Raw genomic sequence first — 22,616 nt, 5'->3', positions numbered from 1 at the left:
ACAGAGACACAAAGAAAAAGAAGGGGGGGGGGGGGGGGAACGCACATTGGATGCCCTGATCCAAGCACTGTGCAGGCAAGGAATAAACCCACCAAAATTAGTGACACCAAAGACTGCGCTGAATCCCTGCTGTAAAGTTCCCTGCACTGGAACCCCAAATATTTCTTAAAGGGTTCCTGGAGGAGGCTGGCATGGACTGACTGGTTTTGTAAATCCTGCATTAGAAATGGGGCTGTGCACTGGAGAGCCTTTGCTATATTTAGAATGAAACTCCATGCTCCCGCTGTCAGGATGGGAGCTTAATTACAGCGTGCTGCAAACTTTGCTTTTGTGAAGGATATTTTTCTGCACTGCTTGCCTCAGAAAGCACAGTTTTGCTGCTATTTTTATGGTGCTTTTGCAACAGCAGCAGGAGTTTAAATGGGTTAGGTGAAACTTGAGAAGGATTCTCTGACAAAACCAGCAATAGTGTCTGTGTGGTTCCCAGCGTGGAACTTCTCACCAGCTGAAATTAATCAATGTCAGGAGGAAGTTGTCGCTGGTTGCTGTTGCTTTGTTTCCCTTCCTTTTTACTTTTTCCTCCTTCCTGCAACTTGCAGTTCACTTTTTTTATTACACCAAAAGTTATCTGCTCAGATTTTTAACATGGATCCGTATTTGCTACTTATGAATAGGTAACTGCTAGAGAATTGCAGAACTGGTGAGTTTAGCAAGTTTTGCATCCAAAAGCAATGAAAAGGTGCACATGATTTAGCCTCCCTGCCTTAAAGGGTAGCTGCTTACAAGAATTGCTAAGCTCTAAGGAGTCTTTTGTCATTGTCATGGAATTGGGATGCATTTTGCTTTGCTGCAGGGAGTGGTGGTGTGGTGGTGACCAAGAATGGAATGGGTGCTGGGCATGAACAGCAAAGCATCTTAAGGCTGCAGAAAAAGATGTTTAGAAAATAGAAAACAAGGAAGGTCTGGGGAAAATGAGGAGTGGGTGGTCTGTGTTTGTGTTTTCTCTTTCCCTCATTCAGAGGAGTTGTTATCTGTCTCCGTCAAACAAAGGAATTTGAAAGTCCATAATCATTCTGTACCTAGGAAAAGATTCCCCAAAGAAACTAAGTAATTTAAAGTAAGCAGCATTTGCCCACCTTTTAAAAAAATGTATTTTAACATTGATTAAAGCTGTCATAAAGTGGAAAAGTCCCCATTTTTAAATGGTAACAGAGAAGTTTTCTAGAAAATATTTAATTTGTCAACATGTTACGCTAAAAAGTAAATAGGACATAACCTGCTGGAAAAAAACCATTATTTTCACTTCCACAAATAGTAATGTAAATGTTAAATTTGCTTTTATTTCCCCTCCTTGGTTTTTAAAAGGAAAATAAAATAATTGGCCAGATGTCTTTGAGATTTGATGATAGATTACACAGTACAGAAGCTTGACACCTGCTAGAAAGTATTCTCTCTGCAAAAGCTTTTATAATGTAACTATATAAATTCATCTATCTAGGGTAAACTATTTCCTGTTCCCATGAGACTCTCACATGATGTAAGGATCCTACTGAGACTGCTTACCCAATGAGCAGAAAATGTATACAGGTGCCACTTGCAAAATCCCCAAAGAGAGACACTGTAGTTGGAAATAATAATAATTGAAAGCATTTTTAATTTAGCCAGAGCCAAAGACATTCTCAAAGACATTCCAGCAACTTGCTAGAAAATTACTGCTGCACTAATAAGCAACCCCAGTGGCTGGGCATGGGGTAAATAATTCAGGATCAGGAGGTGGTGTTTTGCCTGTGTGCTTATGTTTCTTGGCTTTAAGAGTATCACAGCTGCCCTCCTGTGAGAAGGGTGCTCACCCCCTATAGAAAGGATGAAAAGTTTCCTCACTTTTTGAAACACTGAAGGCCCCTCGGTTTCTAGAAACTTGCCTGAGTAGAGCTGCTATCTGAAAGTTGAACAAATAAACCTCACTTGTCCCTGCTTTCCCTGTGATGTGGGACTCTTGGCTCAAGCAATACTTCACACTGTGAAGAAGAGAATTTGTTGACATGGATTTATTAATTACAGGCCATATTTTGACATTCCAGTTCTTTCTTTATCTATTCTAAGCATCATCTGGGAAAGTAGAGTGAATATTTTGCCTAGAACAACTCTGTTGTGCTTATGTTTCTTTAAACATAATCTAAGATATTAAAGTCCTTTGTCAGTGAGATCTAGGCATTAGTCCTTATACAATTCTTGCTGCAGTTAGGAATTGCATAACAATCTGATTGTTATAGATAAAAATAATAAACTAGTAAGTATTAACAGAATATTTGTCAAGAAAAAAGGAGTCTGGTTGTCCTGTCTTTCTGTGGAATATGTAGAGAAAAGCTCTTCCACATAGACCAAAGCTTTTGGAGAAGAAGGGATTGAAATTGTTGATTTAATGCAGCTTCACAGAATAAATGTTTTGACTCATACCTTCCCCAGGTCATTAGGTAAATGATAAAGCAGAGTTTCTTTGCTGTAGGCTGTTCTATTTCCATGAAGGCACTTCCATGAATTTGGCTGCATTTTGCTGAGGAGTACTGACTCACTGAAGCAGACTAGACAAAGGGCTTCATACACAGAATATTTTTACCTCCTGTTGGTCTCTCTCAACCCCATCTCTTCTCTTTCAAGGTCCTGCAACAACTCTGCATCAGAGGTAGTTTTAAGTGAGGACACTGTGATTAGTTTTTTTATCTGCTTACTCCTAGTCAAGGTACCAGTGTGGTCCTTTAAGGAGAGCTGTATTAATGCTATTCTGTTTATTCTCTCCTAAATGAATTGCTGGCACCTCAGGGCTTGGTCTAGCAGGAATGGCCAAGAGGAAAATTGTTGAGACCTCCTGTTCTCTAGCTCCCCTGAGAAGTGCAGATGGGTGGAAAGGAGAAGCAGGGAGGCACTGGAGAGGAAGTAGCTCTGTCTGGCTCCTTCCTCCTATAAATGGCAGTGCTGGAAGCTTCAGTCTGGGGTGTAAATCTTTCCAGCTGATACCAAAATTATGGCAGGTCTGGCTTAGAAGTAGGTCTCTGTCATTTTCTCTTCCCAGACCCTAATGCAGTGACAGCTCTGGTTTCTCAACACACCCACCATGGACCTCTAGAAGCAGGAAGGCCCAAAGGATCAAGAGTCACCTGTTACAAAATAAATTTATCAGACCCAAAGTTTGATTGGGTGAACTGGATCAGGCAAATATTTAGCTGTCCAGCCTGTAAACATCATGGCGTGTGCAATATAATATATAATAAATATGTAATATGTAATATATAATTTATGATGGGGTAAGCCACCAATAGCTGGGCAAAGGGCCAGCAGATGCCAGGACAGCCATGCAGGGTATTCCCTGCCCTGAGCCAGGGCACAGCCTCTTGGCAGAGCCCCAGACACAAGAGAGCTGGTCCATGAGGGGCTGGACATGGGGGCTAAATGAGGGAGAGAAGAAAGATGACATTCTCCTTTCTCTCCCTCCTTAAAATCAGTACTGGCTGATGTTCCTGTTGTTACTGATGCATTTCAGGAATAAACACCAGCAGGAGCTGGAGATGCAGAGCTAACATCAGCACAGCCTTTGTGCTCCATGGGCTTTCCCTCCTGTCACTTACTCTTCTGAGGAGAATTTTCTGACTAAGTCAATATTAGGCTGCTTTGTTCCTGGCTCTCTCTTTTGATCAGTCCACCAGCCGGAGATGATTTGTAAGCTGGAATGGAGATAAAGTCCTAGAAGACAAAGTAATCCAAATGAGGCAGGGTGGAGGGGGGCAAAGTGCAGGAGAAGCGCAACTCAGGTATTCCTTAACTTTGTGGTGCTCACAGCTGGGTTGCAGCCACACAAGGGACCTGGTTCCTAGTGGATCTGGGTCTTTAACACCTCTGCAAAGTGCTTTCCAATAGCTTCTAATTTGCCTTCAGGCTTCTTACGAGCCCAACCAAAATCACATGCGGTCAGCAGTTCCTGATGTCAGTTTATTAATGTTAATATCATAACATTCTCATTAGGTACCTTTAGTGAAGTACAACTGATGACTTGCCATTTCTGTGCACTGTTCTGTGGCTGGTTTTTGTGTGGTTAGTGACAGTGAATGCCAGTTGCTGATTTCAAGGCGGTGACTACTGATGTGAACTGGCAGAAAGAAAAAAATTTCCAGAAATGTCTTTCACGTTTGGGGTGCCTGTTCAAAGGTGCTTAAGTGTGAATTATAAGAATGTTCAGGGTTTTTTTTATCTAAACAGATTACAGACATTGGATGTAAAGCAATTTATTACACTTTTCTTTCTCAATATTGATTAATAGGAAACTACCTCCATTGTGTAAACCTAGGTTCTAGGTTCCTGGAGAAAGCTATTTTATTCTGAGGAATGATCAGCTTACACTGTAAATGTATAACTGTGCTGTCATGTGCAAAAGGAGGCAGCAGCCTCATCCCACGTTGCAGAGGGATGACACACACGTGTAGGTGACTGAGATGGCAAAGCCCTTCTCTGACTGGAGCAAATGCTGATATTCCTTGTGGGATGCTGTGGCTAGACCTTCCCTCAGGACTACATCTGCAGCTTCCTCTCACTGCTGAATGTAGGCAAGAGGGAAATCTACCTTTCTTGTCAATCAGAGCTTCCCAGTAACAGCAGAAGGACAAACCTGGCAGGATTCTTGGCAGTTTTGCTGCTGCCCATAGGGTACTGATTATCATTAATGAGCCTTATTGATTTCATGGTGCAGCTTCTTGGGAGCCTGTCTGCAGGCTCAGAAACACAAGCACATCAATGGCCATGTTTGAGAAGTTATCTGTGCAATCACGTGGGCTGGGGTTTTTGCTCTTGTTGTGCTGTTTTGTTCAGATTAAAGCCTAGATTCTGCAGCAGTTGATGGTTTTAAGAGCCACATCCTTCCCTAGTCTCATCAGGAAATCATTCCTCTTACCGCTGGTGAGTAGGTGAGTGGGTTTCTCAAGCCCTCACATTAACTGTGTTCTCAACTTCAAGTTATATATAATATGACAATAGCCTCTTGGGGATCTCTGATGCTTTCAAGACAGCCTGGTTTTTGTGTTGGTATTGGTTAGGCTCTGGCTGCTGCACTGATCCACCCAGGACAGTGGTGCTCTTTGCCCGTTCTTCCTAGTGACAATTTCTGTTCTAAGGCGTGCAGATTCAATCTCTGAATTCCAAGCCCGAACTGAAGAGCAGTGTGTGGAAGGATTCCCTCTTTACCTAGACATGATGTCTCCAGCTCATCCTCCCCCCTGCCCCAGCTCTGGCAAGGAATACCAGCAAAAACAAGTGCTGTTTGTTTGTTTGTGTTTTGCTGTAAAACTGAAAATAAGAAAGCTACTGTGCTTTTTATTTTTTTAAAAATAAACAAAACAAATGTTTCCCAATGCTTTTACCCTCTTGGTTTAAAGCCCCTCATTTCTGTCAAAACACCCATCAGGCATCACTCTCTTGGAAAACTTTCCATATCATTTGCAAAACTGCTGCCAGAGTGAGGTCATCTTACAAAGTCTGCTTAAAATTAAAGAAAAAAATCTAGAGTATAAAAGTAAAACATTCCCTTGCTACCTCCTCTCCTTATCTTTCACTTAAAAGTAAAGGAAGTAGAACACTTTAAAGCAGCTTTGTTTCTGTGTATTAAATGGACTGAAATGCATCTTCTTTCTCTCTTGACTTTCTGCCCTCAGCCAGGTAAAGAGCAGGTCCAATGAAATATTGACTATCATTAGTCTGAGATTTGGGTTTTTTTCATCTCTCAATGAAGCACAGATCTTTTTTTGGTTACCATCAGCCCTCCATCATAGCTGCTCCTGTGTAACACTTCCACTTTGATATGACAATGAGTTTGTACAGAGGAAAGGACCTTTACCAGAGGAAGAATTGTTTCAAGAATCGATGAAGGATGAGACAAAATTGGCAGCATATAATTTAAAATTAAAAAAAAAAAGACTAAAAGGTGTGGGCAGGGAGGAAAGAGAGCACAACTGGGGATGTGGATGAAGAGGGAAGGAGCTCTGTGGGGTAGGAGAGCATTGCTACCAGGCCCTTTTATCAATGTGCATCTCACCCATTGACTTCCCCTGCCCTCCGCAGGCCTGGCTGCAGTGAAACCTTCTGTCTCTTCCTAGTGATGCTGAACCGAAATCAGATTTTGCTTTTAGTTGTTCAATCAAATTTCCCTTCCTTGAGCTGAGAAGGCACGCTTGGGACTCTATAGTAATTGCCTCCCCCCGCTGAACTGCTGCTACCTTTATTGGATTGGCATAGGGTTTCAGAGGGCTGTGTTTAACACGCAGCGAGCCGCAGCAATGCAAACAGCTCCCGTGTTTAAACAAGCATCCATTAGCGCAGGAAACGAGGCAGGGCCAGCCCGTTTGGTGCTCTCTCTTTGGGGCTGGCAGCTCCAGGGCTTTGCGGGGATGGGGGCACCGTGGGGCAGTGGCAATTGCAGTGTCAGGAAAACAAGCAAAGCATCTCTGTGGGTCTGTGAGAAACGGGCTGCGGAGGGGGGAACGCTTGGATCTGGGGACATGTGCAAAGCTCATTACTATCTCATTATGTTCCAATTGCAGTCTCCCAGAAGATTGGCATTAATGTGTGATGTGCTGGAGGAAGGGGCTGCAGGAGAGCAGCAGAGATATTTTAAGCAAGAGGGGTTTTTTTCCTTTCCTTTTTCCTTTACATTGAAGAAGCAGAAAAAAAATAGTGAGTGCCAGCAAACCCTGATATTTTGTGCATCAGCCCAATACAGTGCACTTCATCAAACGAGAACAGTGCTCAGTTGGGCTTATCATAGCACCCACTAGCATCTTTCAGTATTTCCAATAAACCTCCTTTATTTTCAACACTGGTAAAGTCAATTGTAAAGTTTGGCTCAGTGTGAAACCTCCAACTTTCAGCATCTCAGCCCAGGATTAATTCTCCCCACCCCCAGCTGGAAGGATTAGGGAGTCCAAGGGGTTCTTAGACTTTTTTTCCCCTCCCATAAGTTTGTAGGTAGAATGATGTCCAAAATACTTTTTCCTCATGCTCCTGTACTGAAATAGCTTTTGTTTTATGCTTAACTGGAGCGCTGCAGTCATTAGCTTACCAGCTGATAAGCTGCAGTCATTAGCTTATCGACTGACATCAGTGCCTGCACTTGCTTCTGCAGGACCACATAACATTTTTCTGATAAGATCCTGACTGCCATGTTACTGGGAAAAGACCCATTCGTTTTAGAGCCAGTTATTCCCTCACTTTCTGTACCTGGACGTATAAATCCTCTTAAAAAATAAAAGGCAGCTCCCAGCAATGGCTCATCCAAGGAAGAACCGCCAAAGACTTTATGTGGAGGGAGCACCTTGCTGCGCTCCCAGGTGCTGAGCTGCCTGATTCACCTCTGTAAACTTGCCTTGGGAGGACTGGAGTCAGGAGAGGGACAGAGAATGGGCCTCTTTTGTGCTCTGCAGCCCTGGGCTTTCATAAAGAAGTGTGTTACTGGCTCGTCCCAGGAAAACCTATGGGTTTGCTTTCCTGCAGACACCCACTCATCCTGCAATCTACCAAAACCATTTAGTAGGAGGTGCATTGGAGGAGGCGTTTATAGCCAAACTGTAGGAAAATCATTATTCTTCAAATCCTTTTATGCCACAAGAGCAAAACAACATTTAAATCCGTCCTGACTCTTACAAAATGCTTGCAAGCCCATACATCTTGGTTCAAAATGTGTATTATGTTTGAATTTTATTGCCCAGGCTATTTGTTATGTGTTTATCCTTCCTAGTAAACTTTCTTTTGCTTTTATGAAACAATATTGGAGCCCTCCAGTGGCCAAACTAATCATCCTGAGGAATGGAGTTCAAGTTCTGCCAACGAGGTTGATTTTTTTTCCTTCCCTATTAAAAAATTAATTTGGTGATCTTTTTATATTCAGAATTTATGTGGAGTTAATTTGAGTCACAGCATCATTTGTGAAAAGCAAGGAAACCTAGGAAAAATAAAAAATAGTCTCTTTGCCTTTCTAGGATCACTGTATTTTTATTCTTCTATATTTTCAAAAATTTAAGGAGTTTATGGTTAATTAAATTCTATTAGATTTCATTTTCAGAGAGGATCCCATTATATGTACAAGGCAGAGAAAATGCATTTTGAGTACCATGACAATTCACATTTCCTTAAGTGACTTTTATCAGTTCTGTGGCTCTTTATCAGTGATGTGACTGGTCTGTTCTCTGGCAAAACCTAATTTTTCAACAGGACATCACCATTTGTTTCAGGGGCCTCAGCACATTGAAGATTTTGGCCCCAAGGCTCTTGGTCATCTGTGGCTTTCACTTTCCATGTGAAATAGATACTCTGTATATTTGAAAAAAAAATAGCTTTTAATTACATTGTATGCACTGGATATTAGTGAGAGGAGTTCTCTTTGGGAAGGATGTTGGGTTCCTAACACCTAAAATTGCCTATTTATGCCTCCTCATGTTTAATGTGGTAGTTATTGCAGTCCTTCCTTCTTCCAAATTGTAGGAACAGTCTTTCAAAATCCAAAATCAGATACTGGTAGGTTCTGGTTGTGTTGGAGCTGCAGGTTTGGGTGGAGGAGGGGGATGAACAGGGGAAGAGGAGAAATTGGAGGAATTGGTCAATTGGTTATCTTCTGACTGGATGACCACAATCTGGCATTCAGTCCATGTTCAAAAAGCACTAAAGCAAGGGATTAAAGTTGTTATTTTGCACCAGTTTGTCTTTATTTAGGGACTACTGAACATGAGTTTCTACCACATTGCGCTGTATAGCTGCTGCTTTATAAAATCATATATTATCACCAAAATGCTTCATAACAGGACATTGAAAGTCTCATAGAGGGAGGGTTCTGTTTGTTTTATTTCAGTAAAAATCTTTTTAAGTAAAAATCTTAAAAATCTTTTAAAAATGCACCACACTGCATTTCTTCTGCAGACACTCGGGTATAGGAGCAGTTGTACTGGATCATCTCAAAGGGAATTGAGCCCAGCGTCCTCTCAGTGAGCAAGTGGAGTGTAAGAAAGAGAGCAGGCACACAGTCAGCCTTCCCTGGCACATCTTCCAGCTACCCCAGGTCTGAGAGGCTCTTGCTGAGCCCATCTGCACACAGTTTGCTTTTGCAGCCCCCTGCGTATGTGGAGAAGGTTTCTTCTTGTTCCTGAAGAGTGGGGTGAAATGAGGGAAGCCAAGGAAGCAGCTGTAGCAGCAGCTTCTTGTTTGCACTGCATATGGGGGGCATGTTATGCAAATTCCTCTCATGGGCAGTAGATGGAATTCCTGGAGCAACCCTAGGCTTTGTCTCCTTTCATGCTTTTCATGTGAGTTTGGAAATCACTGGAGGAGATGAATGCCCTGCTCCAGTTCACCTTTTGAGGAAACTGCTAATGAGGTCAGTGTTCCTTGTGGCTTTATTCGAGACCGTAAACACCAGCAGCTCTGGGTAAAAAGCAGCTGGAAAGGTGGGGAGAGGTTGTTTGAAGAATATGAGCATGCAGCAGCAAGCAGAGGCTCCTTGGTGTCACAAGAATGTCTTAAGGCTGCCTTGCCTTGTGCAGCCACAAAACGTGAGGCTGCACAGGGCTCACACTGCACTGCCCTAGACAGAGAAAACTTTGTCTGGTGGGTTGTGCTGCTGTAGAGAGATGTTGGGAACACTCAACGGGAAGAATGCCTGCTTCAGTTCCAGGCACTGCAGTCCTTTCTCATCCGCAGGGAGAGGAGAAGGCTGCCACTGCTTCACTGATGAGTCAGGAAAACCCTCTGTGTTTACAGCGTTGGATGTTTCTAATATGATTTTGCAGGTCTGAATCTGGAGTTTGGCAATATCAGTTTGGGTTTTGGGGAAAAAAAAGGAAAGAAAATAGTAATGACTTGTGTCCCCAGATACAATGAACTCATGGGGCCCTGCAAATCCTGCAGCCATCAGGACCCACACTATTCAAGGTTGTTCTTGGCCTCATATCATCCACCTGGCATTGAAAAAAAGTCAGTCTCAGGCAGCTGTGCCTTTTAAAGCTGGGCCCTTACTGTAATTCCCAAATATGCTAATTGCCAGGCTTTTATTTTCATTTGACTGTTTTGAAAAGCTTAGAAGAGAGGAGAAAAAATAAAGGAGTTTTGGAAATAGCCCTAGGAAAAACCTCAACCTGCTGCCCATGTGATTTCCTTTAAAAACAACATTTTGTGCTGTGTGAAATTATCACACAGCAGATTTGCACACAATCCTATATGTTCAATGTCTATGTGATTTTATACCATTTCTTTAGCATGTTTGTTCATTGTTACAGTTGTTACTAAGGTTATAATAACTGTCATTAAAGAAGGAGGAAGTGGGTGCTTACCCCAAAGCTTGGTTCCCTGTGTGTCTAATTAAAAATACTTTTTTGTTTCCCCTCACTACAGACTTTGCTTAGACCATCATGGTTGTAACACTGTTCACTGTTTATCTGGGATTTAAATTTGTATGGTTTACTTGCCCATATTTAGGGCAAATCTGCTGTGCAGTGCTGTCTGGCCTTCAGCCCATGGCAAATAGCTCCCAAACTGTGCTCAGAATAATTCAGAACATGTCTGGGGCATCCTATACAGTCCTTTGATTCCTTGAGTCTCCACAGATCTTCAATGACCCTGCTTTTTTTTTCTCCCCAGTACTGGCTATAACTTGTTTGAAATCAAAAAATGAATGTAAAGTGGAGTTGTTCCATCAGACATAGTGTCTATCTCTGAAGAAATGCGGATGCAGAAGAAATGGCCTTATCAATGCCCCCCTAATTCCTAGTGAACTTAATGGGGTTCACCCTGAGCCATGGGTTTTGTCCAGGAGCCTTTCAGAACTGCTGCTGCCTGTGTTCTTTTAAAGAGATGTGCAAAGTCAAGACCATCAAACAGTTCCTGCATTGCTCTCCTTTCCTAGAGATGGATCAAGCTGACTGTGCTGATCATGGAATTGTTTGACTGAAGAAAAAAGCTGTCTCTGACAGCTTTTCTATTTTGGGATTTTCAGTTATTTGATTTTGTTTTTTTTAAATGGTCAGTAGCTTAGCACAAACTTATTTCCAAACTCATCTGTCCCATGTTGGATTTTTTTTTCCTTTCCCCAAAAGACATGTCTCATTACTATGCAAACAAATAAAATGTAGAAAAAATATTATAATTAATTACCATGCAAAGCATTCATTTCCCTCTCATTCCCCCATGCTTGGGTCTGCTTTGCAATTCTTACTGTATCATTAATTGTTCAATCTGTACTTAGATAACCTGCACTCCTTTAAAGGTATTTGTCCTTGCAGGGAAATCTTCAGCTGACCTAAGTCCTCGGCCAAGCTGCCTGTTCAGGGAACAGATGGAAAAAAGGAGGCTAAATTTACCATTTTGTTTGCAGCACAGTATGACTTATTCACAAGATTTTTCTTTTAATGTGTTAGTTGTGGAAATCTGTTAATTTGATATTTAAATTATTTTCAAGTGGAAGCTTCATTTATGGTGTTACCTCAAGAGGGTGACTAAAATCTGTGGGCTTGAACAGGTACAGTGTGTAGACCATGTGGCTCTCATTTCCTTCCTTTTCCAGTTGTATGAAACACTTTGCTTCAGAAAGCATGAACTTGAACTTAGCCATGTGGAAGAATGCCTGGAATGACTTAGCCCACACTGATTTGAGGAACTGGAAGGTGCTGCCTCATGCACCTATGGAACACGTAGCTCTGTTGCCACGAGGTGATGTGTGTTGGGAGTTAACACCAGTGATGTGAATGTGCAGGAAGACAACTGTGCCATTTCTGCTTTCAGCCTTCTGTCCGACTGCTCTCTGTCTGCTAGAGATCATGCACTAGACAGGCTTCAGTAGTAACAGAGATCCAGCAGGAACTCACAGTCCATGGCAATCTCTGGTGCCATCAGGGGATTTCTGTAATGCCTTCACCATCTCTTCTGGCTCTTCCTTCAGAGTTTCTCTGAGGATAGTCTGCCGTAATATATTATGTATGTAGATTGTGCCAGGGCAGTATTTTGCAAGCAGCTGGAAGATAATTTGCTTGCCCCAAGCATAGGAAGGGCTTTTCCCTTACATCAGTCAGACAAGGTTTTGGTCTGTCAGTTCTGAAGTCAGGAATAGAGCTCACATGCTACTGGTGCCTTAATGACAAGGAGAGCAAAGCCTGTGTCACAGAGCTGTTCCTCCTTTGCAGAGGACAGGAATGCTTTCATGTCCCACATACCCCTTTGCTAGGCAGCCAGGATGCCATCAACATATTCACTAGCCTGCTACAACTTGTGCTCGTGCAAGGATGGACTGGGACAAGATTTTTCCCAGGAAACCATTCCAGTGTCACATACACAGTTTAAAGAGCTGCTGAGTAGCTGTGGTGCATGTGCAACAGCACCAGGTGTGCTGTTTTGCTTCTTCTTAGTTTAAAACACAAGAGGCTCCTGCATTTCTTTTCAATCCTGATATGTGGTAATTTGGGAGGCACAGCTTTAATAATCTCCAGAGTCTGCTTTTTATCATTACCCTCTCTTCTGTCCAGATACAAAGCAGATTGGAAAGGGTGAAAACTTATCAGAACAACTCCCAGACATGTCAACTGGAGGCTGCCTGACTAAATTCTCATAACATACCCTGAAAATGCAGCTCGTGCCATCTGCAAGGACAGTTTCAGAGAGAGCAGATCTCAGCTGCTGGGTGAGAGAGGCAGGAATAGGTACTGCCAGCTCAGTAGTTCAGCTTATAGGCTCTTACACCTTCCTGAGACTTGCACAAATGGAGCAGTGCTGGCACTGCAATGAGGTCACTGCTTTGCCAGTGTTTACCCCATTGGGCCAAAGCAGGATTAAATGAGACAGATCTCTGCAGGACACTGCAAGTGTCATTGGGAAGCTGCTGTGGAGCTGGTGGGCTTAAAACACTGGTGACAAGATGTGGCTGTACCTCAGGCAACATTGGCTTTTGAATGGCAGTGTCAGAGGTGATACAGCAAGGAGGTGCATGCAAAAAATCCTTTCAAAGGTTGAAGCTGAATTTCTGGCATGCAAATGGCAATGCTGATTATTCCTTACTGATCTTAGATGCTGTCATGTCAAATCCACTTGCTTAGTGTCACTTCATAGCCACCCCTGGGACACTTCCTGAATTGTTGATAGGATTTAAGCACAGCACAAGAAGTTAAGTAAGAAACTTTGCTCAGTCTTTAGGGTGGAGGCTGGAGACTGCTGAACTGGGGGGTTGTTTGGCAGAGCTCATGGTAACTACTCCCTGTTGGAGGTAAGAAGTACCAAGATCTTTCTATAGAAGCTCTAGGAGAAGAAGGGAGAAGAAAGAGGGGGCAAACTCAGGAACAGACACACTGGTGTGTTGCAGACATCTTTTATGAAAAATCCTTTCCTTAGGATTTTTCCTCCTGAGAAGCTGAGAGGCCTCAGGAACAAAATGTAAGCAATGGTTATCTGCTGCTGTGGCATGCAACAGGTGCATCTGGGATTGGTCTCATGTGGGTGTTTCTAATTAATGGCCAATCACAGTCAGCTGGCTCGGACAGAGAGCCAAGCCACAAACCTTTGTTATCATTCTTTGCTATTCTATTCTTAGCCAGCCTTCTGATGAAATCCTTTCTTCTATTCTTTTAGTATAGTTTTAATGTAATATATATCATAAAATAATAAATCAGCCTTCTGAAACATGGAGTCAGATCCTCATCTCTTCCCTCATCCTAAGACCCCTGTGAACACTGTCACACTGTTGGGAGGGAGAGTAGAAACCCTAGAGGAAGACCCAAGACTTTAATTCATTTCATGGAAAGGAACTGAAGGTCATGGTGACTGGTGGGCCAGACTGATTCAACATGAAGAACTGAAAAGATCAATTTTTAACAGAAAGAGTCTCAGAAGAGCATGTGGAGAAGATAGTAAGCCCTGTTTTTTGTAACCATGCATATCCTCTGAGTGAGATGGTCTTTGGGCTTTGGCTAGTTTCTCTGCTTTCCCACTGGGAGCAAAGATAACTCCAGAGCAGGGCACATTCCAGCAGAGCTGGGAAGCCAAGTGCACCCAACCTTTCAGAATTGCTGCCCTTGTCTTGTACTGAAGGTGCTGGAGTTGCCCTAGGCAGAGGAAAGTCAGTGGCTGCATGCAGCTGGTACACAAAAACACCTGACAAAGTGACATCAGCCTCCTGCTCTGGGGGCTCAGAGGAGCAGTGGACCTGTGTCAGACCCTGTGAACAGGGCATGGAGAGAATTTATCCTCTTGGCTCCCCGCCTCGCCCTGGTTTTTGTGCTGTTCTTTGAGGAGCAATGAAAGGATGTTCTGGTGCCACAGCCTGAGTCCCCGCCGTGCGCTGGGGCTGGAGCAGCCGCCCACCAAGGCAGCTCCTGGTGGAGGATGGGCCCGGCTGTTGCTATAACAACTGCACCTCTGTCTCGTTCCTTTTGAGAAATGGATTGCTGCTGGGAGATGAAGCGCAGCAGCCTCTCCTCACCGATGAAAGCCCTGCCACAGCCTCCCCACACAGCCGTGCATCTGCTGGCCCTGCCACGGCCTGTCCGAGCGGCGCTGCCCAGGGTTTCGGGAGCAGCCTCTCCTCACAGATCCCACACTACACTCCTGTTTATCTGCTGGCCCTGCCACGGCCTGTCCGAGCGGCGCTGCCCAGGGTTTCGGGAGCAGCCTCTCCTCACCGATGAAAGCCCTGCCACAGCCTCCCCACACTCCTGTTTATCTGCTGGCCCTGCCCAGGGTTTCGGGATGGGCTGCATCCCACCCTTCAGCTCGGTGTGTGTTTGTGTTTCCGTGCCCCTGCCTCTCCTCCAACCGAGAGCCATTTAAAAAGTCAACCTGCCAAAATCTGACCTTTTCTCAGTCTGCGACCAGAGATTTTTCAATGGCTTATAAAGAACCGATAGTCCTGCTTGCCCCTCTTGTGCTTTGGGGTAGAAAACAGCAGTGAAATGAAGATTCATCAGCCAAGTATTTTGTGTGAATAAAGCTAAAAGCTTATGAAGCTGAAAGGGGGTTGTTTTATTTCAATATTTTCCTTTGATTTTGATATTTTCCTTTTGTTTTTATTCTATGTGTCAACAATCTTCTGTTCCGAGACATAAATCTCTCAGCTCCTGCTAATATCTTCACAATGCACGCCATAAAACATGCACAAACTGTGTGCTTGTACTGAGAAGGAGAGGGAGGGTACTTTAAAAGGTACTATTTTACTTCAGGGATTGTGTTTATAGAGGGAAGGGGAAGTGCTGGGGTTTTAGTCTAAGACACTCTGGAATCCTGATTGTGGTAAACTGTTTGCCAGTATATGCTCAGTGTAGGATATCCAAACCATTCTAGAGTTCATAGGGTGATTGGGAATTAAATCAAGATATGAAAAGGAAATCTTTCATTAAAATCATTTGATAAGAGGATTTCTGTGTTGTACCTCAAAAAAAAGGAGATACATTTATTGTCATGGCTCCCAACTCCCCCAAAATGCTGGAATCAAGAGGCTTCCCCAGCATGTTGCCTTCTAACAAACCTTTCACATTAAGTCTCTTTCTACCTACAGTTTTTAAATGAGCAAACAAAGAAGACAAAAATATTAGTGCCTGTTAGCCCCCCAAATCCAAAAGCTTCTGAAGGAGAACGATGTGGATAAACAAACTTAGAATAGATTTAATTTAATTTCTTTTTGCAAAAAGGCATGACTTCTGTATGTTTCATATTACATAGAAAATAGTTTTCATGTCAAGCTGCTTTTTGTTGTAATGCATGATAACATGATTATGAATATTTATATACTGGGCTAAAGTCACTGTCTATTTGTACAGGGGGACATCCAAGTTCCAGCACATGATGAAACTTTAGGAACTGATATTTTTAGGGCTGGTTATTTGGTTATTTTCCACTAGATAGTTTTGATTCTTTTGGAAAATTCTTTTGAATTTGTATATTCATATACAAATAAGGTGATAGATTCAGGATAAAATGGTAAATGTTTTAAAACCTGGAAGTGTGAAACCATGTAAAAGCATATCACTCTCACCAATATTTTTGTAGAGTATTCATTCAAACTTGCAAAACATATGGAGTCAGTTCACTTGTATTCCTTAGGAGATAATCACTCTCACTCGTCCCTGCCTTGTCATTAGGGAATTTTTTTCCCCATATTTTCCTTATAGAACTTTACTTCATGATGAGAAGCCTGCCACCATGTCCTGTTCTTACTTTATCCCAGCACTGGTCAATATGAAGTTGGGGTAAAGGGCCATGACACATTTTGAACATTTCTTCAAATCCTGGTTTTGCCTGAGCATTCCCATTGAGCTCACTCTTGAGTCACTTGCTGTTGGGGGAATGCAGTTTTTCTGCTGTGGCAATAGGGACTTTGCAGTGTGATGGCTTAGGAGCTGAAATGGGTGATTTCAGCTGTAAATTGTGGGAGTGGCCCATTAAGGGCAGTATTTAAATATACTATTTTTACATTTACATAAATACGCTATTTTAACCCATTACATCAACTGACCAACCTGTGCCAACACCTCACCATCCTCACCGGGAAGAATTTCTTACTAATATCTAACCTAAATCCACCCTCTGTCAGTTTGAATCCATTTCCCCTTGTCCTGTCACTTGTAGAAGTCCTTCTCCAGCTCTCTTGTAGGCCCTCTGGGTGCTGGAAGGTGCTATAAAGGTCTGCCCAGAACCTTCTCATCTCCAAGATGAGCATCCACACCTCTCCAAATTCAGGGTTTTGAGACCAGACACCGGAGAGGGAGCCCAGCCATGGGGCAGAGGCTGTGGTTACAGGGCAGCTGGTCTGTGTGGCACCACAGAAGCACAAAGGGGAGGAATTTCTGCCTGCAGGAGGCTTGGCACACACTGGCTTTGTGCAGGGTGGAACAGGCAGCAAAGTCTCGGCCTCTTACGCCAACAGTGACCCACTGGGGACTCTTAGTCACATTTTAATTATTTTCCCACATTAAAAAGCTGATCTGCTCCAGTGAAAATCAAGGAGTTGATGGTCTGCTTAGACTCATGGCATTGCTTTTCTGCCTGGCTCTCTGCAGAAGAGCAGCCTCGCAGTAGCTTGGTGTCCCATGCACGCTGAGCTGTGGCTGCAGCAATGCCTGTGCTGGCCACATCCCTCTGCACTGTGTGATGAAAGAGGGGCAAGAGAAGGGCACAGCCTTCCCAGAACCCAGGCAAGATACGGGTTTGCTTGCCCATCTTATGCATGGGATGAAAGGGGGACCAGCCCTCTGGGAGGGGAGAAATAAATGGGATCTGGATTATGAGAAGAAAGAAGGTTGAGGACCTCTAGGTTAGGGAAGGGGTGGGAGTTGCATATCTGGGACTTTCCTACCAGTAAGAATACTTTAAAAACTGATAAAATCTTTCAGTATTTTGTCTTCTATTGTTCTAGTATCAAGGATGCAAGCGTGTCCTGAAGGCGTTTGCTGGAGCTGTGACCTCTTTGCTTCCTCCCCTCCCCACTATTGTTTTTTGCCTTAGTGAAGAGAGATGCTTTTTTTAGCCTGGTACATAAGTAAAGGACTCTGCTTGGGTGTGAGTGGGGAGGACTGCTGCTTGCTGCAGTTCTTTGCTATGCTTCTACAACCAGATTCAAAACTGATGTTAATACACTATTTTTTTATAAAATTCCTATATTCCAATTTATTTGCTTTTCTGTAGACTTGCCTGGCCATTGTTTCTGTTAGCTATTTATGTTTTATGTTAGCTCTTAGCACATAGTCACATAGTTGATTCCTTTTTTTTTTTTTCATTATTTGATTGAGTTAAAGTTATGCAAAGCACCTTCTGTTTTCTAGGGTGGATTTTTTTTTCTCCCTTAAAAGTGATTCTCAATGTGTTAGCCAAGAACATAGGGCTAAGCAAATGAAACTATGCAATTTTTTTTTGTCAACAACACATTTCAATATAAGTAGTCAATCAATTGTATTGCAGTTATTTTTTAAGAAGCTTCTAGAAACTTCCAACAACAACAAAAAATTTGGAGTGACTAGTAAGTTTTAGTGATTCCTTTTTTCTCTTTTTTTAAATTCCATTTTAAGATTCCTCACTGTGTTAGGCACACTGTTTAAATCTTATCCCTGTATTAGGCACTAAAATGTCAAATTAGTCAACTTGCTCCCTAAATTTCTTGGAAGCTAGCACAGATTCAGCTTGGAAAGCACAAACATATTTTACAGTTCTGCTTTCCTAGTCAAAGGAAGGTTTGGTTTGGGACAGTGGGAGGTGTTTGGTTGTTGGGGGGTTTTTAGACTCTGTTTTCAAAGTGATCAAGGCATAAGAATGAAATCAGAGAAACCTCCTAATCAGTTTTGAAACTTATTGTCACTGACTTGATGAGGAGTCTCTTGTCACAGTGCCCATGAGCACTTCTTTTGCATCTGCAAATGGTTAATTTTTTCCTTTCCTCTTGTTTTCTTTAAGCTTCAAGAGACAGTCAAAAGGAAGTTGGAAGGCGCACGTTCACCTCTCAATGGAGAGCAGCAGAATGGAGTTTGCGATGGGAGCTTTTCTCCAACCAGCAAGCGGACACGCAAGGATGGGCCAGGCATTGAGGCAATCAACAGCTTGCCCATTAATCTGCCTTTGCCTGCTGTTTCTCCTCTTCACCAGCTTGACATGAAAGCTCCTGTGCTCCTGCAGAACAGTGGAACTCACAGGAGTGGTCTGGAAGACTTGGGTGAAAACGGTGGGCTTTCTGAGATAAAGCTCCCTGTTAATGGCTGCAGCGAGCTGGATGATGGTTTTAACATCCTGCACAACAAGGAGCTAAAGCAAGAGCCCCTGGATGACTCCAACTGCATAGACACTTCTGAAACATCTCTTTCCAATCAGAACAAGCTCTTCTCAGACATTAACCTAAATGATCAGGAGTGGCAGGAGCTCATAGACGAGCTGGCGAACACCGTCCCGGAAGATGATATACAGGATTTGTTCAATGAAGACTTTGAAGAGAAGAAGGAGCCTGAATATCCCAGGCCTGCCACAGAGACTCAGGAGAGCGCGAGCGTGAAAAGTGATCCATCTCATTCTCCATTTGCTCATGTCCCATTGGAATCTCCCCAGGTCAGACCATCTTCTTCCGGTCCTCCATTTTCCAACATCTCCTCAGGCTCCAGCGTTGCCTCAGCATCCAGCGCGCCGTTGGCCCCGGTCCCTGCTGGCTCTCCAGCAAACTGTGTGGTGCAGTCCCCTCAGACCCCTGGCCAGGCCCACACGCCCGGGCAGACGCAGGGGCGCTCCGGGAATGGCTTCCTGATGAGCGCGGCCTCGGCCGCGGCGGGCTCGGGGCCTGGGCCCAGCGCTGACCTGTCCCCGGCCGAGCAGCTCAAGCAGATGGCAGCCCAGCAGCAGCAAAGGGCCAAGCTCATGCAGCAGAAGCAGCAGCAGCAGCACCCAAATCAGCCCTCAAGCTGGTCACCAGGGGGGCCTCCATCCAGTCCCTACGGAGCACCCTTCAGTGCAGACAAACCAAATAGCCCAATGATGTATTCTCAAGCCTTTAACAACCAAAACCCCGTAGTGCCTCCTATGGCAAACAACCCCCAGAAGACCACAATCAATAACTACCTCCCTCAAAATCACATGAACATGATCAGTCAGCAGCCAAATAATTTGGTCACAAACTCCTTGGGCAAGCAGCCCAATCTGCTTTCTTATGGCAACACCAAACCTCTGACCCATTTCAGCACTGAGCTGGGTCAGATGATGGCCCCGGCGATGGCAAACCCCGGGAAGAACACCATGGTGCCCTACATCCAGCAGCAGCAGCAGGTCCAGCAGGCACAGGTGCCAGCCCAGGTGGCACACCTGAGCGAGGAGCAGAAACGCGTGCTCATCATGAAGCAGAAAGGAATGATAAACCAGCCCGTGGGATATGCAGCACTCCCTGCCCTTGGTCAGGTAAGTGAGTGCACAACCAGAGGCTGATACAAAGGCTTTGTACAGTGGGCCTCTTGTGTTGCTAATACAGAGTCTGACACCTCTTTGTACAGTCTCCTCCATTCGCCTCCTCTTTCTCCTGGAAAATATGGAATGTCATTGCAGATGCTTCTTGGATTTTTCATGTGGTATTGCAGCCTGATTATTTTAAGAACTGAAATTATGTTGCACTATGCTTCAGTTGTTAATTCAGTGTTCTCTCCCTGTGTCTCTTCTGATGAGTGCTTGGGGCCACTCTGGGAAATTTTGAGTTAGAAGTCACTCTTCCTTGGAGGGTTTATTTCCTTTTTGCAAGACTTGGTGGTTGTGGATCCCAAACCACTGCATGGCTTAGTTCACCACAGTGTAGCTAGCATTGTAAAAAAAAGATGGAGCAGTTGGTCCCTTCTTCTTGGGGTAGAGATCAAGCTACCTTTAAACAGCCTTCTTGTCATTTTGGCTCTGGGAGCAAAGGAAAAACATTTTGGGTTCTGAGTGCTTTTGGTTTTAACTGGAAAAAGTAAGAACAACAGAATGCTTTTAGTGGTGCTTGGGCCATGATGATGAGATGGTTTATTCTGGGACTTTCAAGCAGTCATTAGCAACCCCAAGTACTTTGTCTTTCAGCAAGAGGCCAAAGCCATGTTGGCTTCAGAACCCTGGCATCACTGTCTCGTGTGTATTCCATGCTAAGCTCTGGTGCAGCAGTTGCCAGGCCTGGGGAATACTTTGTAATGAATTAATAACCAGTTGGAATACTGCTTATATCAATGCCCTATCACCTCCTGGGTCAGCAGGGTGTCCCTTGCTGTGCAGCCCCTGTAAAGATCTGCCCATGGAAAGGTTCAAGAACAAATTTTCTAAATGTTGTATTGAGAGTTTTAAAATGGATTAAAGTTAATTCTCAAAGTAAGTGATGTCTTTGCAGAAGTTATGTGCCACCAAAACAGGTCAAGAAGTCTGATATACACCAATAGTGTACAATACACTCATAGAATTGTTGGTTGATCATTTTAGCATAACATCTTTTCACCAAATTAGCTGTTTCCACACCACCTACAGGGAATACTTCATTCTGAGCATGGTTTAGCTGTGACTCACACTGTAATGCATGTAGAAATACAGCAAATTTTGTTATTCCTTCAGCTTATGGAGTTTGGGGATCAATCAATAAGGAAAAGTAGGATCTTTACCAGGCCAGACCACATCACATATTATTTAAAGTTAACTGCAAAACAAAAAGAAATGTTCATCTGCCTCCTGGTTTTGGTTCAGGATGTATGGTGACAGCTCAAAGGTTCGTATTTTTATATTAATTCTGCTTGCCTGTTTTATTAGACATAGGTGATCTAAAGCCTCTTCTTTTGGGAAAGGCTTATCTAGAGAAATATTGCAATGATGACTTAGAACTCAGACTGTAATTGTAGCTACAGATTTGTCATTTTGTAACTAAGAGGCAGAGGATGCTTGGTCATGCTGCCAATGCTTTATTGTTTCTTGCTTTTGCTTTTGTTAAATCTGCTGAACTCAAAGACCCATCAAAGAGCTGAGAGGATGATCTGCCTGTGTGAAAGAGTTAATGCCATCTCCTCCATTTCATAAGTCGAGAAATTCACGTTAATATCTCTCTGCAATTCCACAATATGAATGGATAGCCAAGGTTTCATTTATCTAATCTCATTCAGTTCCTTTTTTTATTATAAGTGTAGGAAAAACTGGATATTTGGATAGAATTAGATATTCTTTCATAAACAAGTCCAGATATTAAGTCATTTCTGTGACTTATAAAGAAGAAACTTAGGGCAGAGCCATACATAGTTTGTTATAGTCAGGGATAGTTTGTTTGAGTCAGGGATTTTTTCAGAGGTGGCCTGAAGGTAATTTTGATGGGATTTTTTTCTGGAGCGGAATGTTAAATCCATAGGCAGATTCTGACTCATCGATATCCAAAAAACCTCATGGTGGATCCTGACTCATCTACCTTATCAAGACTCTTTCCTACCAATATTACCTCATACCTGACTGTTCTCCCCTTGGTCAGACTCAGAATTCCCTGCTCTCTACCTTGCTCCATGTCCCCTGATCTGCCCCAAAACCATTTGTTAGTTTGTGAGCATGTGGCAGGTGTTGCCCATTTTTGCTCTTGTTTTTTCTGGGTGGTTCTTCCATTCTTACTTGGCTGGGGCTCATAGGCTAATCCAGCAAGTAGATTTGCACAGATTTGCTTGGTATTTGAGGGGTAGAGATTCTCTTCTCTTTTCTCTTCTCTTCTCTTCTCTTCTCTTCTCTTCTCTTCTCTTCTCTTCTCTTCTCTTCTCTTCTCTTCTCTTCTCTTCTCTTCTCTTCTCTTCTCTTCTCTTCTCTTCTCTTCTCTTCTCTTGTGGTTCTCATGTCATAATAAAAGAAATCAGTTCCCCCCTCAAGACGCAACAATCGCTTTGTTTAGACTTTTTATATTATTTTAGAAATAAAAGGGAGAAAACCTGAACCCACCTCCTTCTCAAAAATTACACTGTTTTTTAAGCTAAAATGTTCCATTAAGTTTTTGAGATCAATGCAAGGTTTTATGTGAGGCAATTTTTCTCTTGTTCCTCAAACCAAAAAGTAATTTCAAACTGAAGAAAAGTAAAAAGGTTTTCTTTAGGAAATTTAGGAATAATTAATTGTGCTTTTTC

The 22,616-nt window shown here is 43.2% G+C and overlaps 1 protein-coding gene across 2 annotated transcripts in view; it reads left to right on the top strand.

The window, feature by feature from the left end:
• The window catches only part of MAML3 (mastermind like transcriptional coactivator 3), a 159,557-nt gene that overhangs the window by 74,697 nt on the left and 62,244 nt on the right, over window positions 1–22,616 (top strand). For both annotated transcript variants that reach the window (XM_063156967.1, XM_063156966.1), the window contains exon 2: window positions 18,445–19,923. In XM_063156967.1, the coding sequence (XP_063013037.1) occupies window positions 18,445–19,923 (1,479 nt within the window). The remainder of the gene's footprint in view (window positions 1–18,444; window positions 19,924–22,616) is intronic.

This window comes from Melospiza melodia, chromosome 5 (assembly GCF_035770615.1).
Source record: "Melospiza melodia melodia isolate bMelMel2 chromosome 5, bMelMel2.pri, whole genome shotgun sequence".
NCBI lineage: Eukaryota > Metazoa > Chordata > Aves > Passeriformes > Passerellidae > Melospiza > Melospiza melodia.
This window is presented reverse-complemented; position numbering and strand designations above follow the sequence as displayed.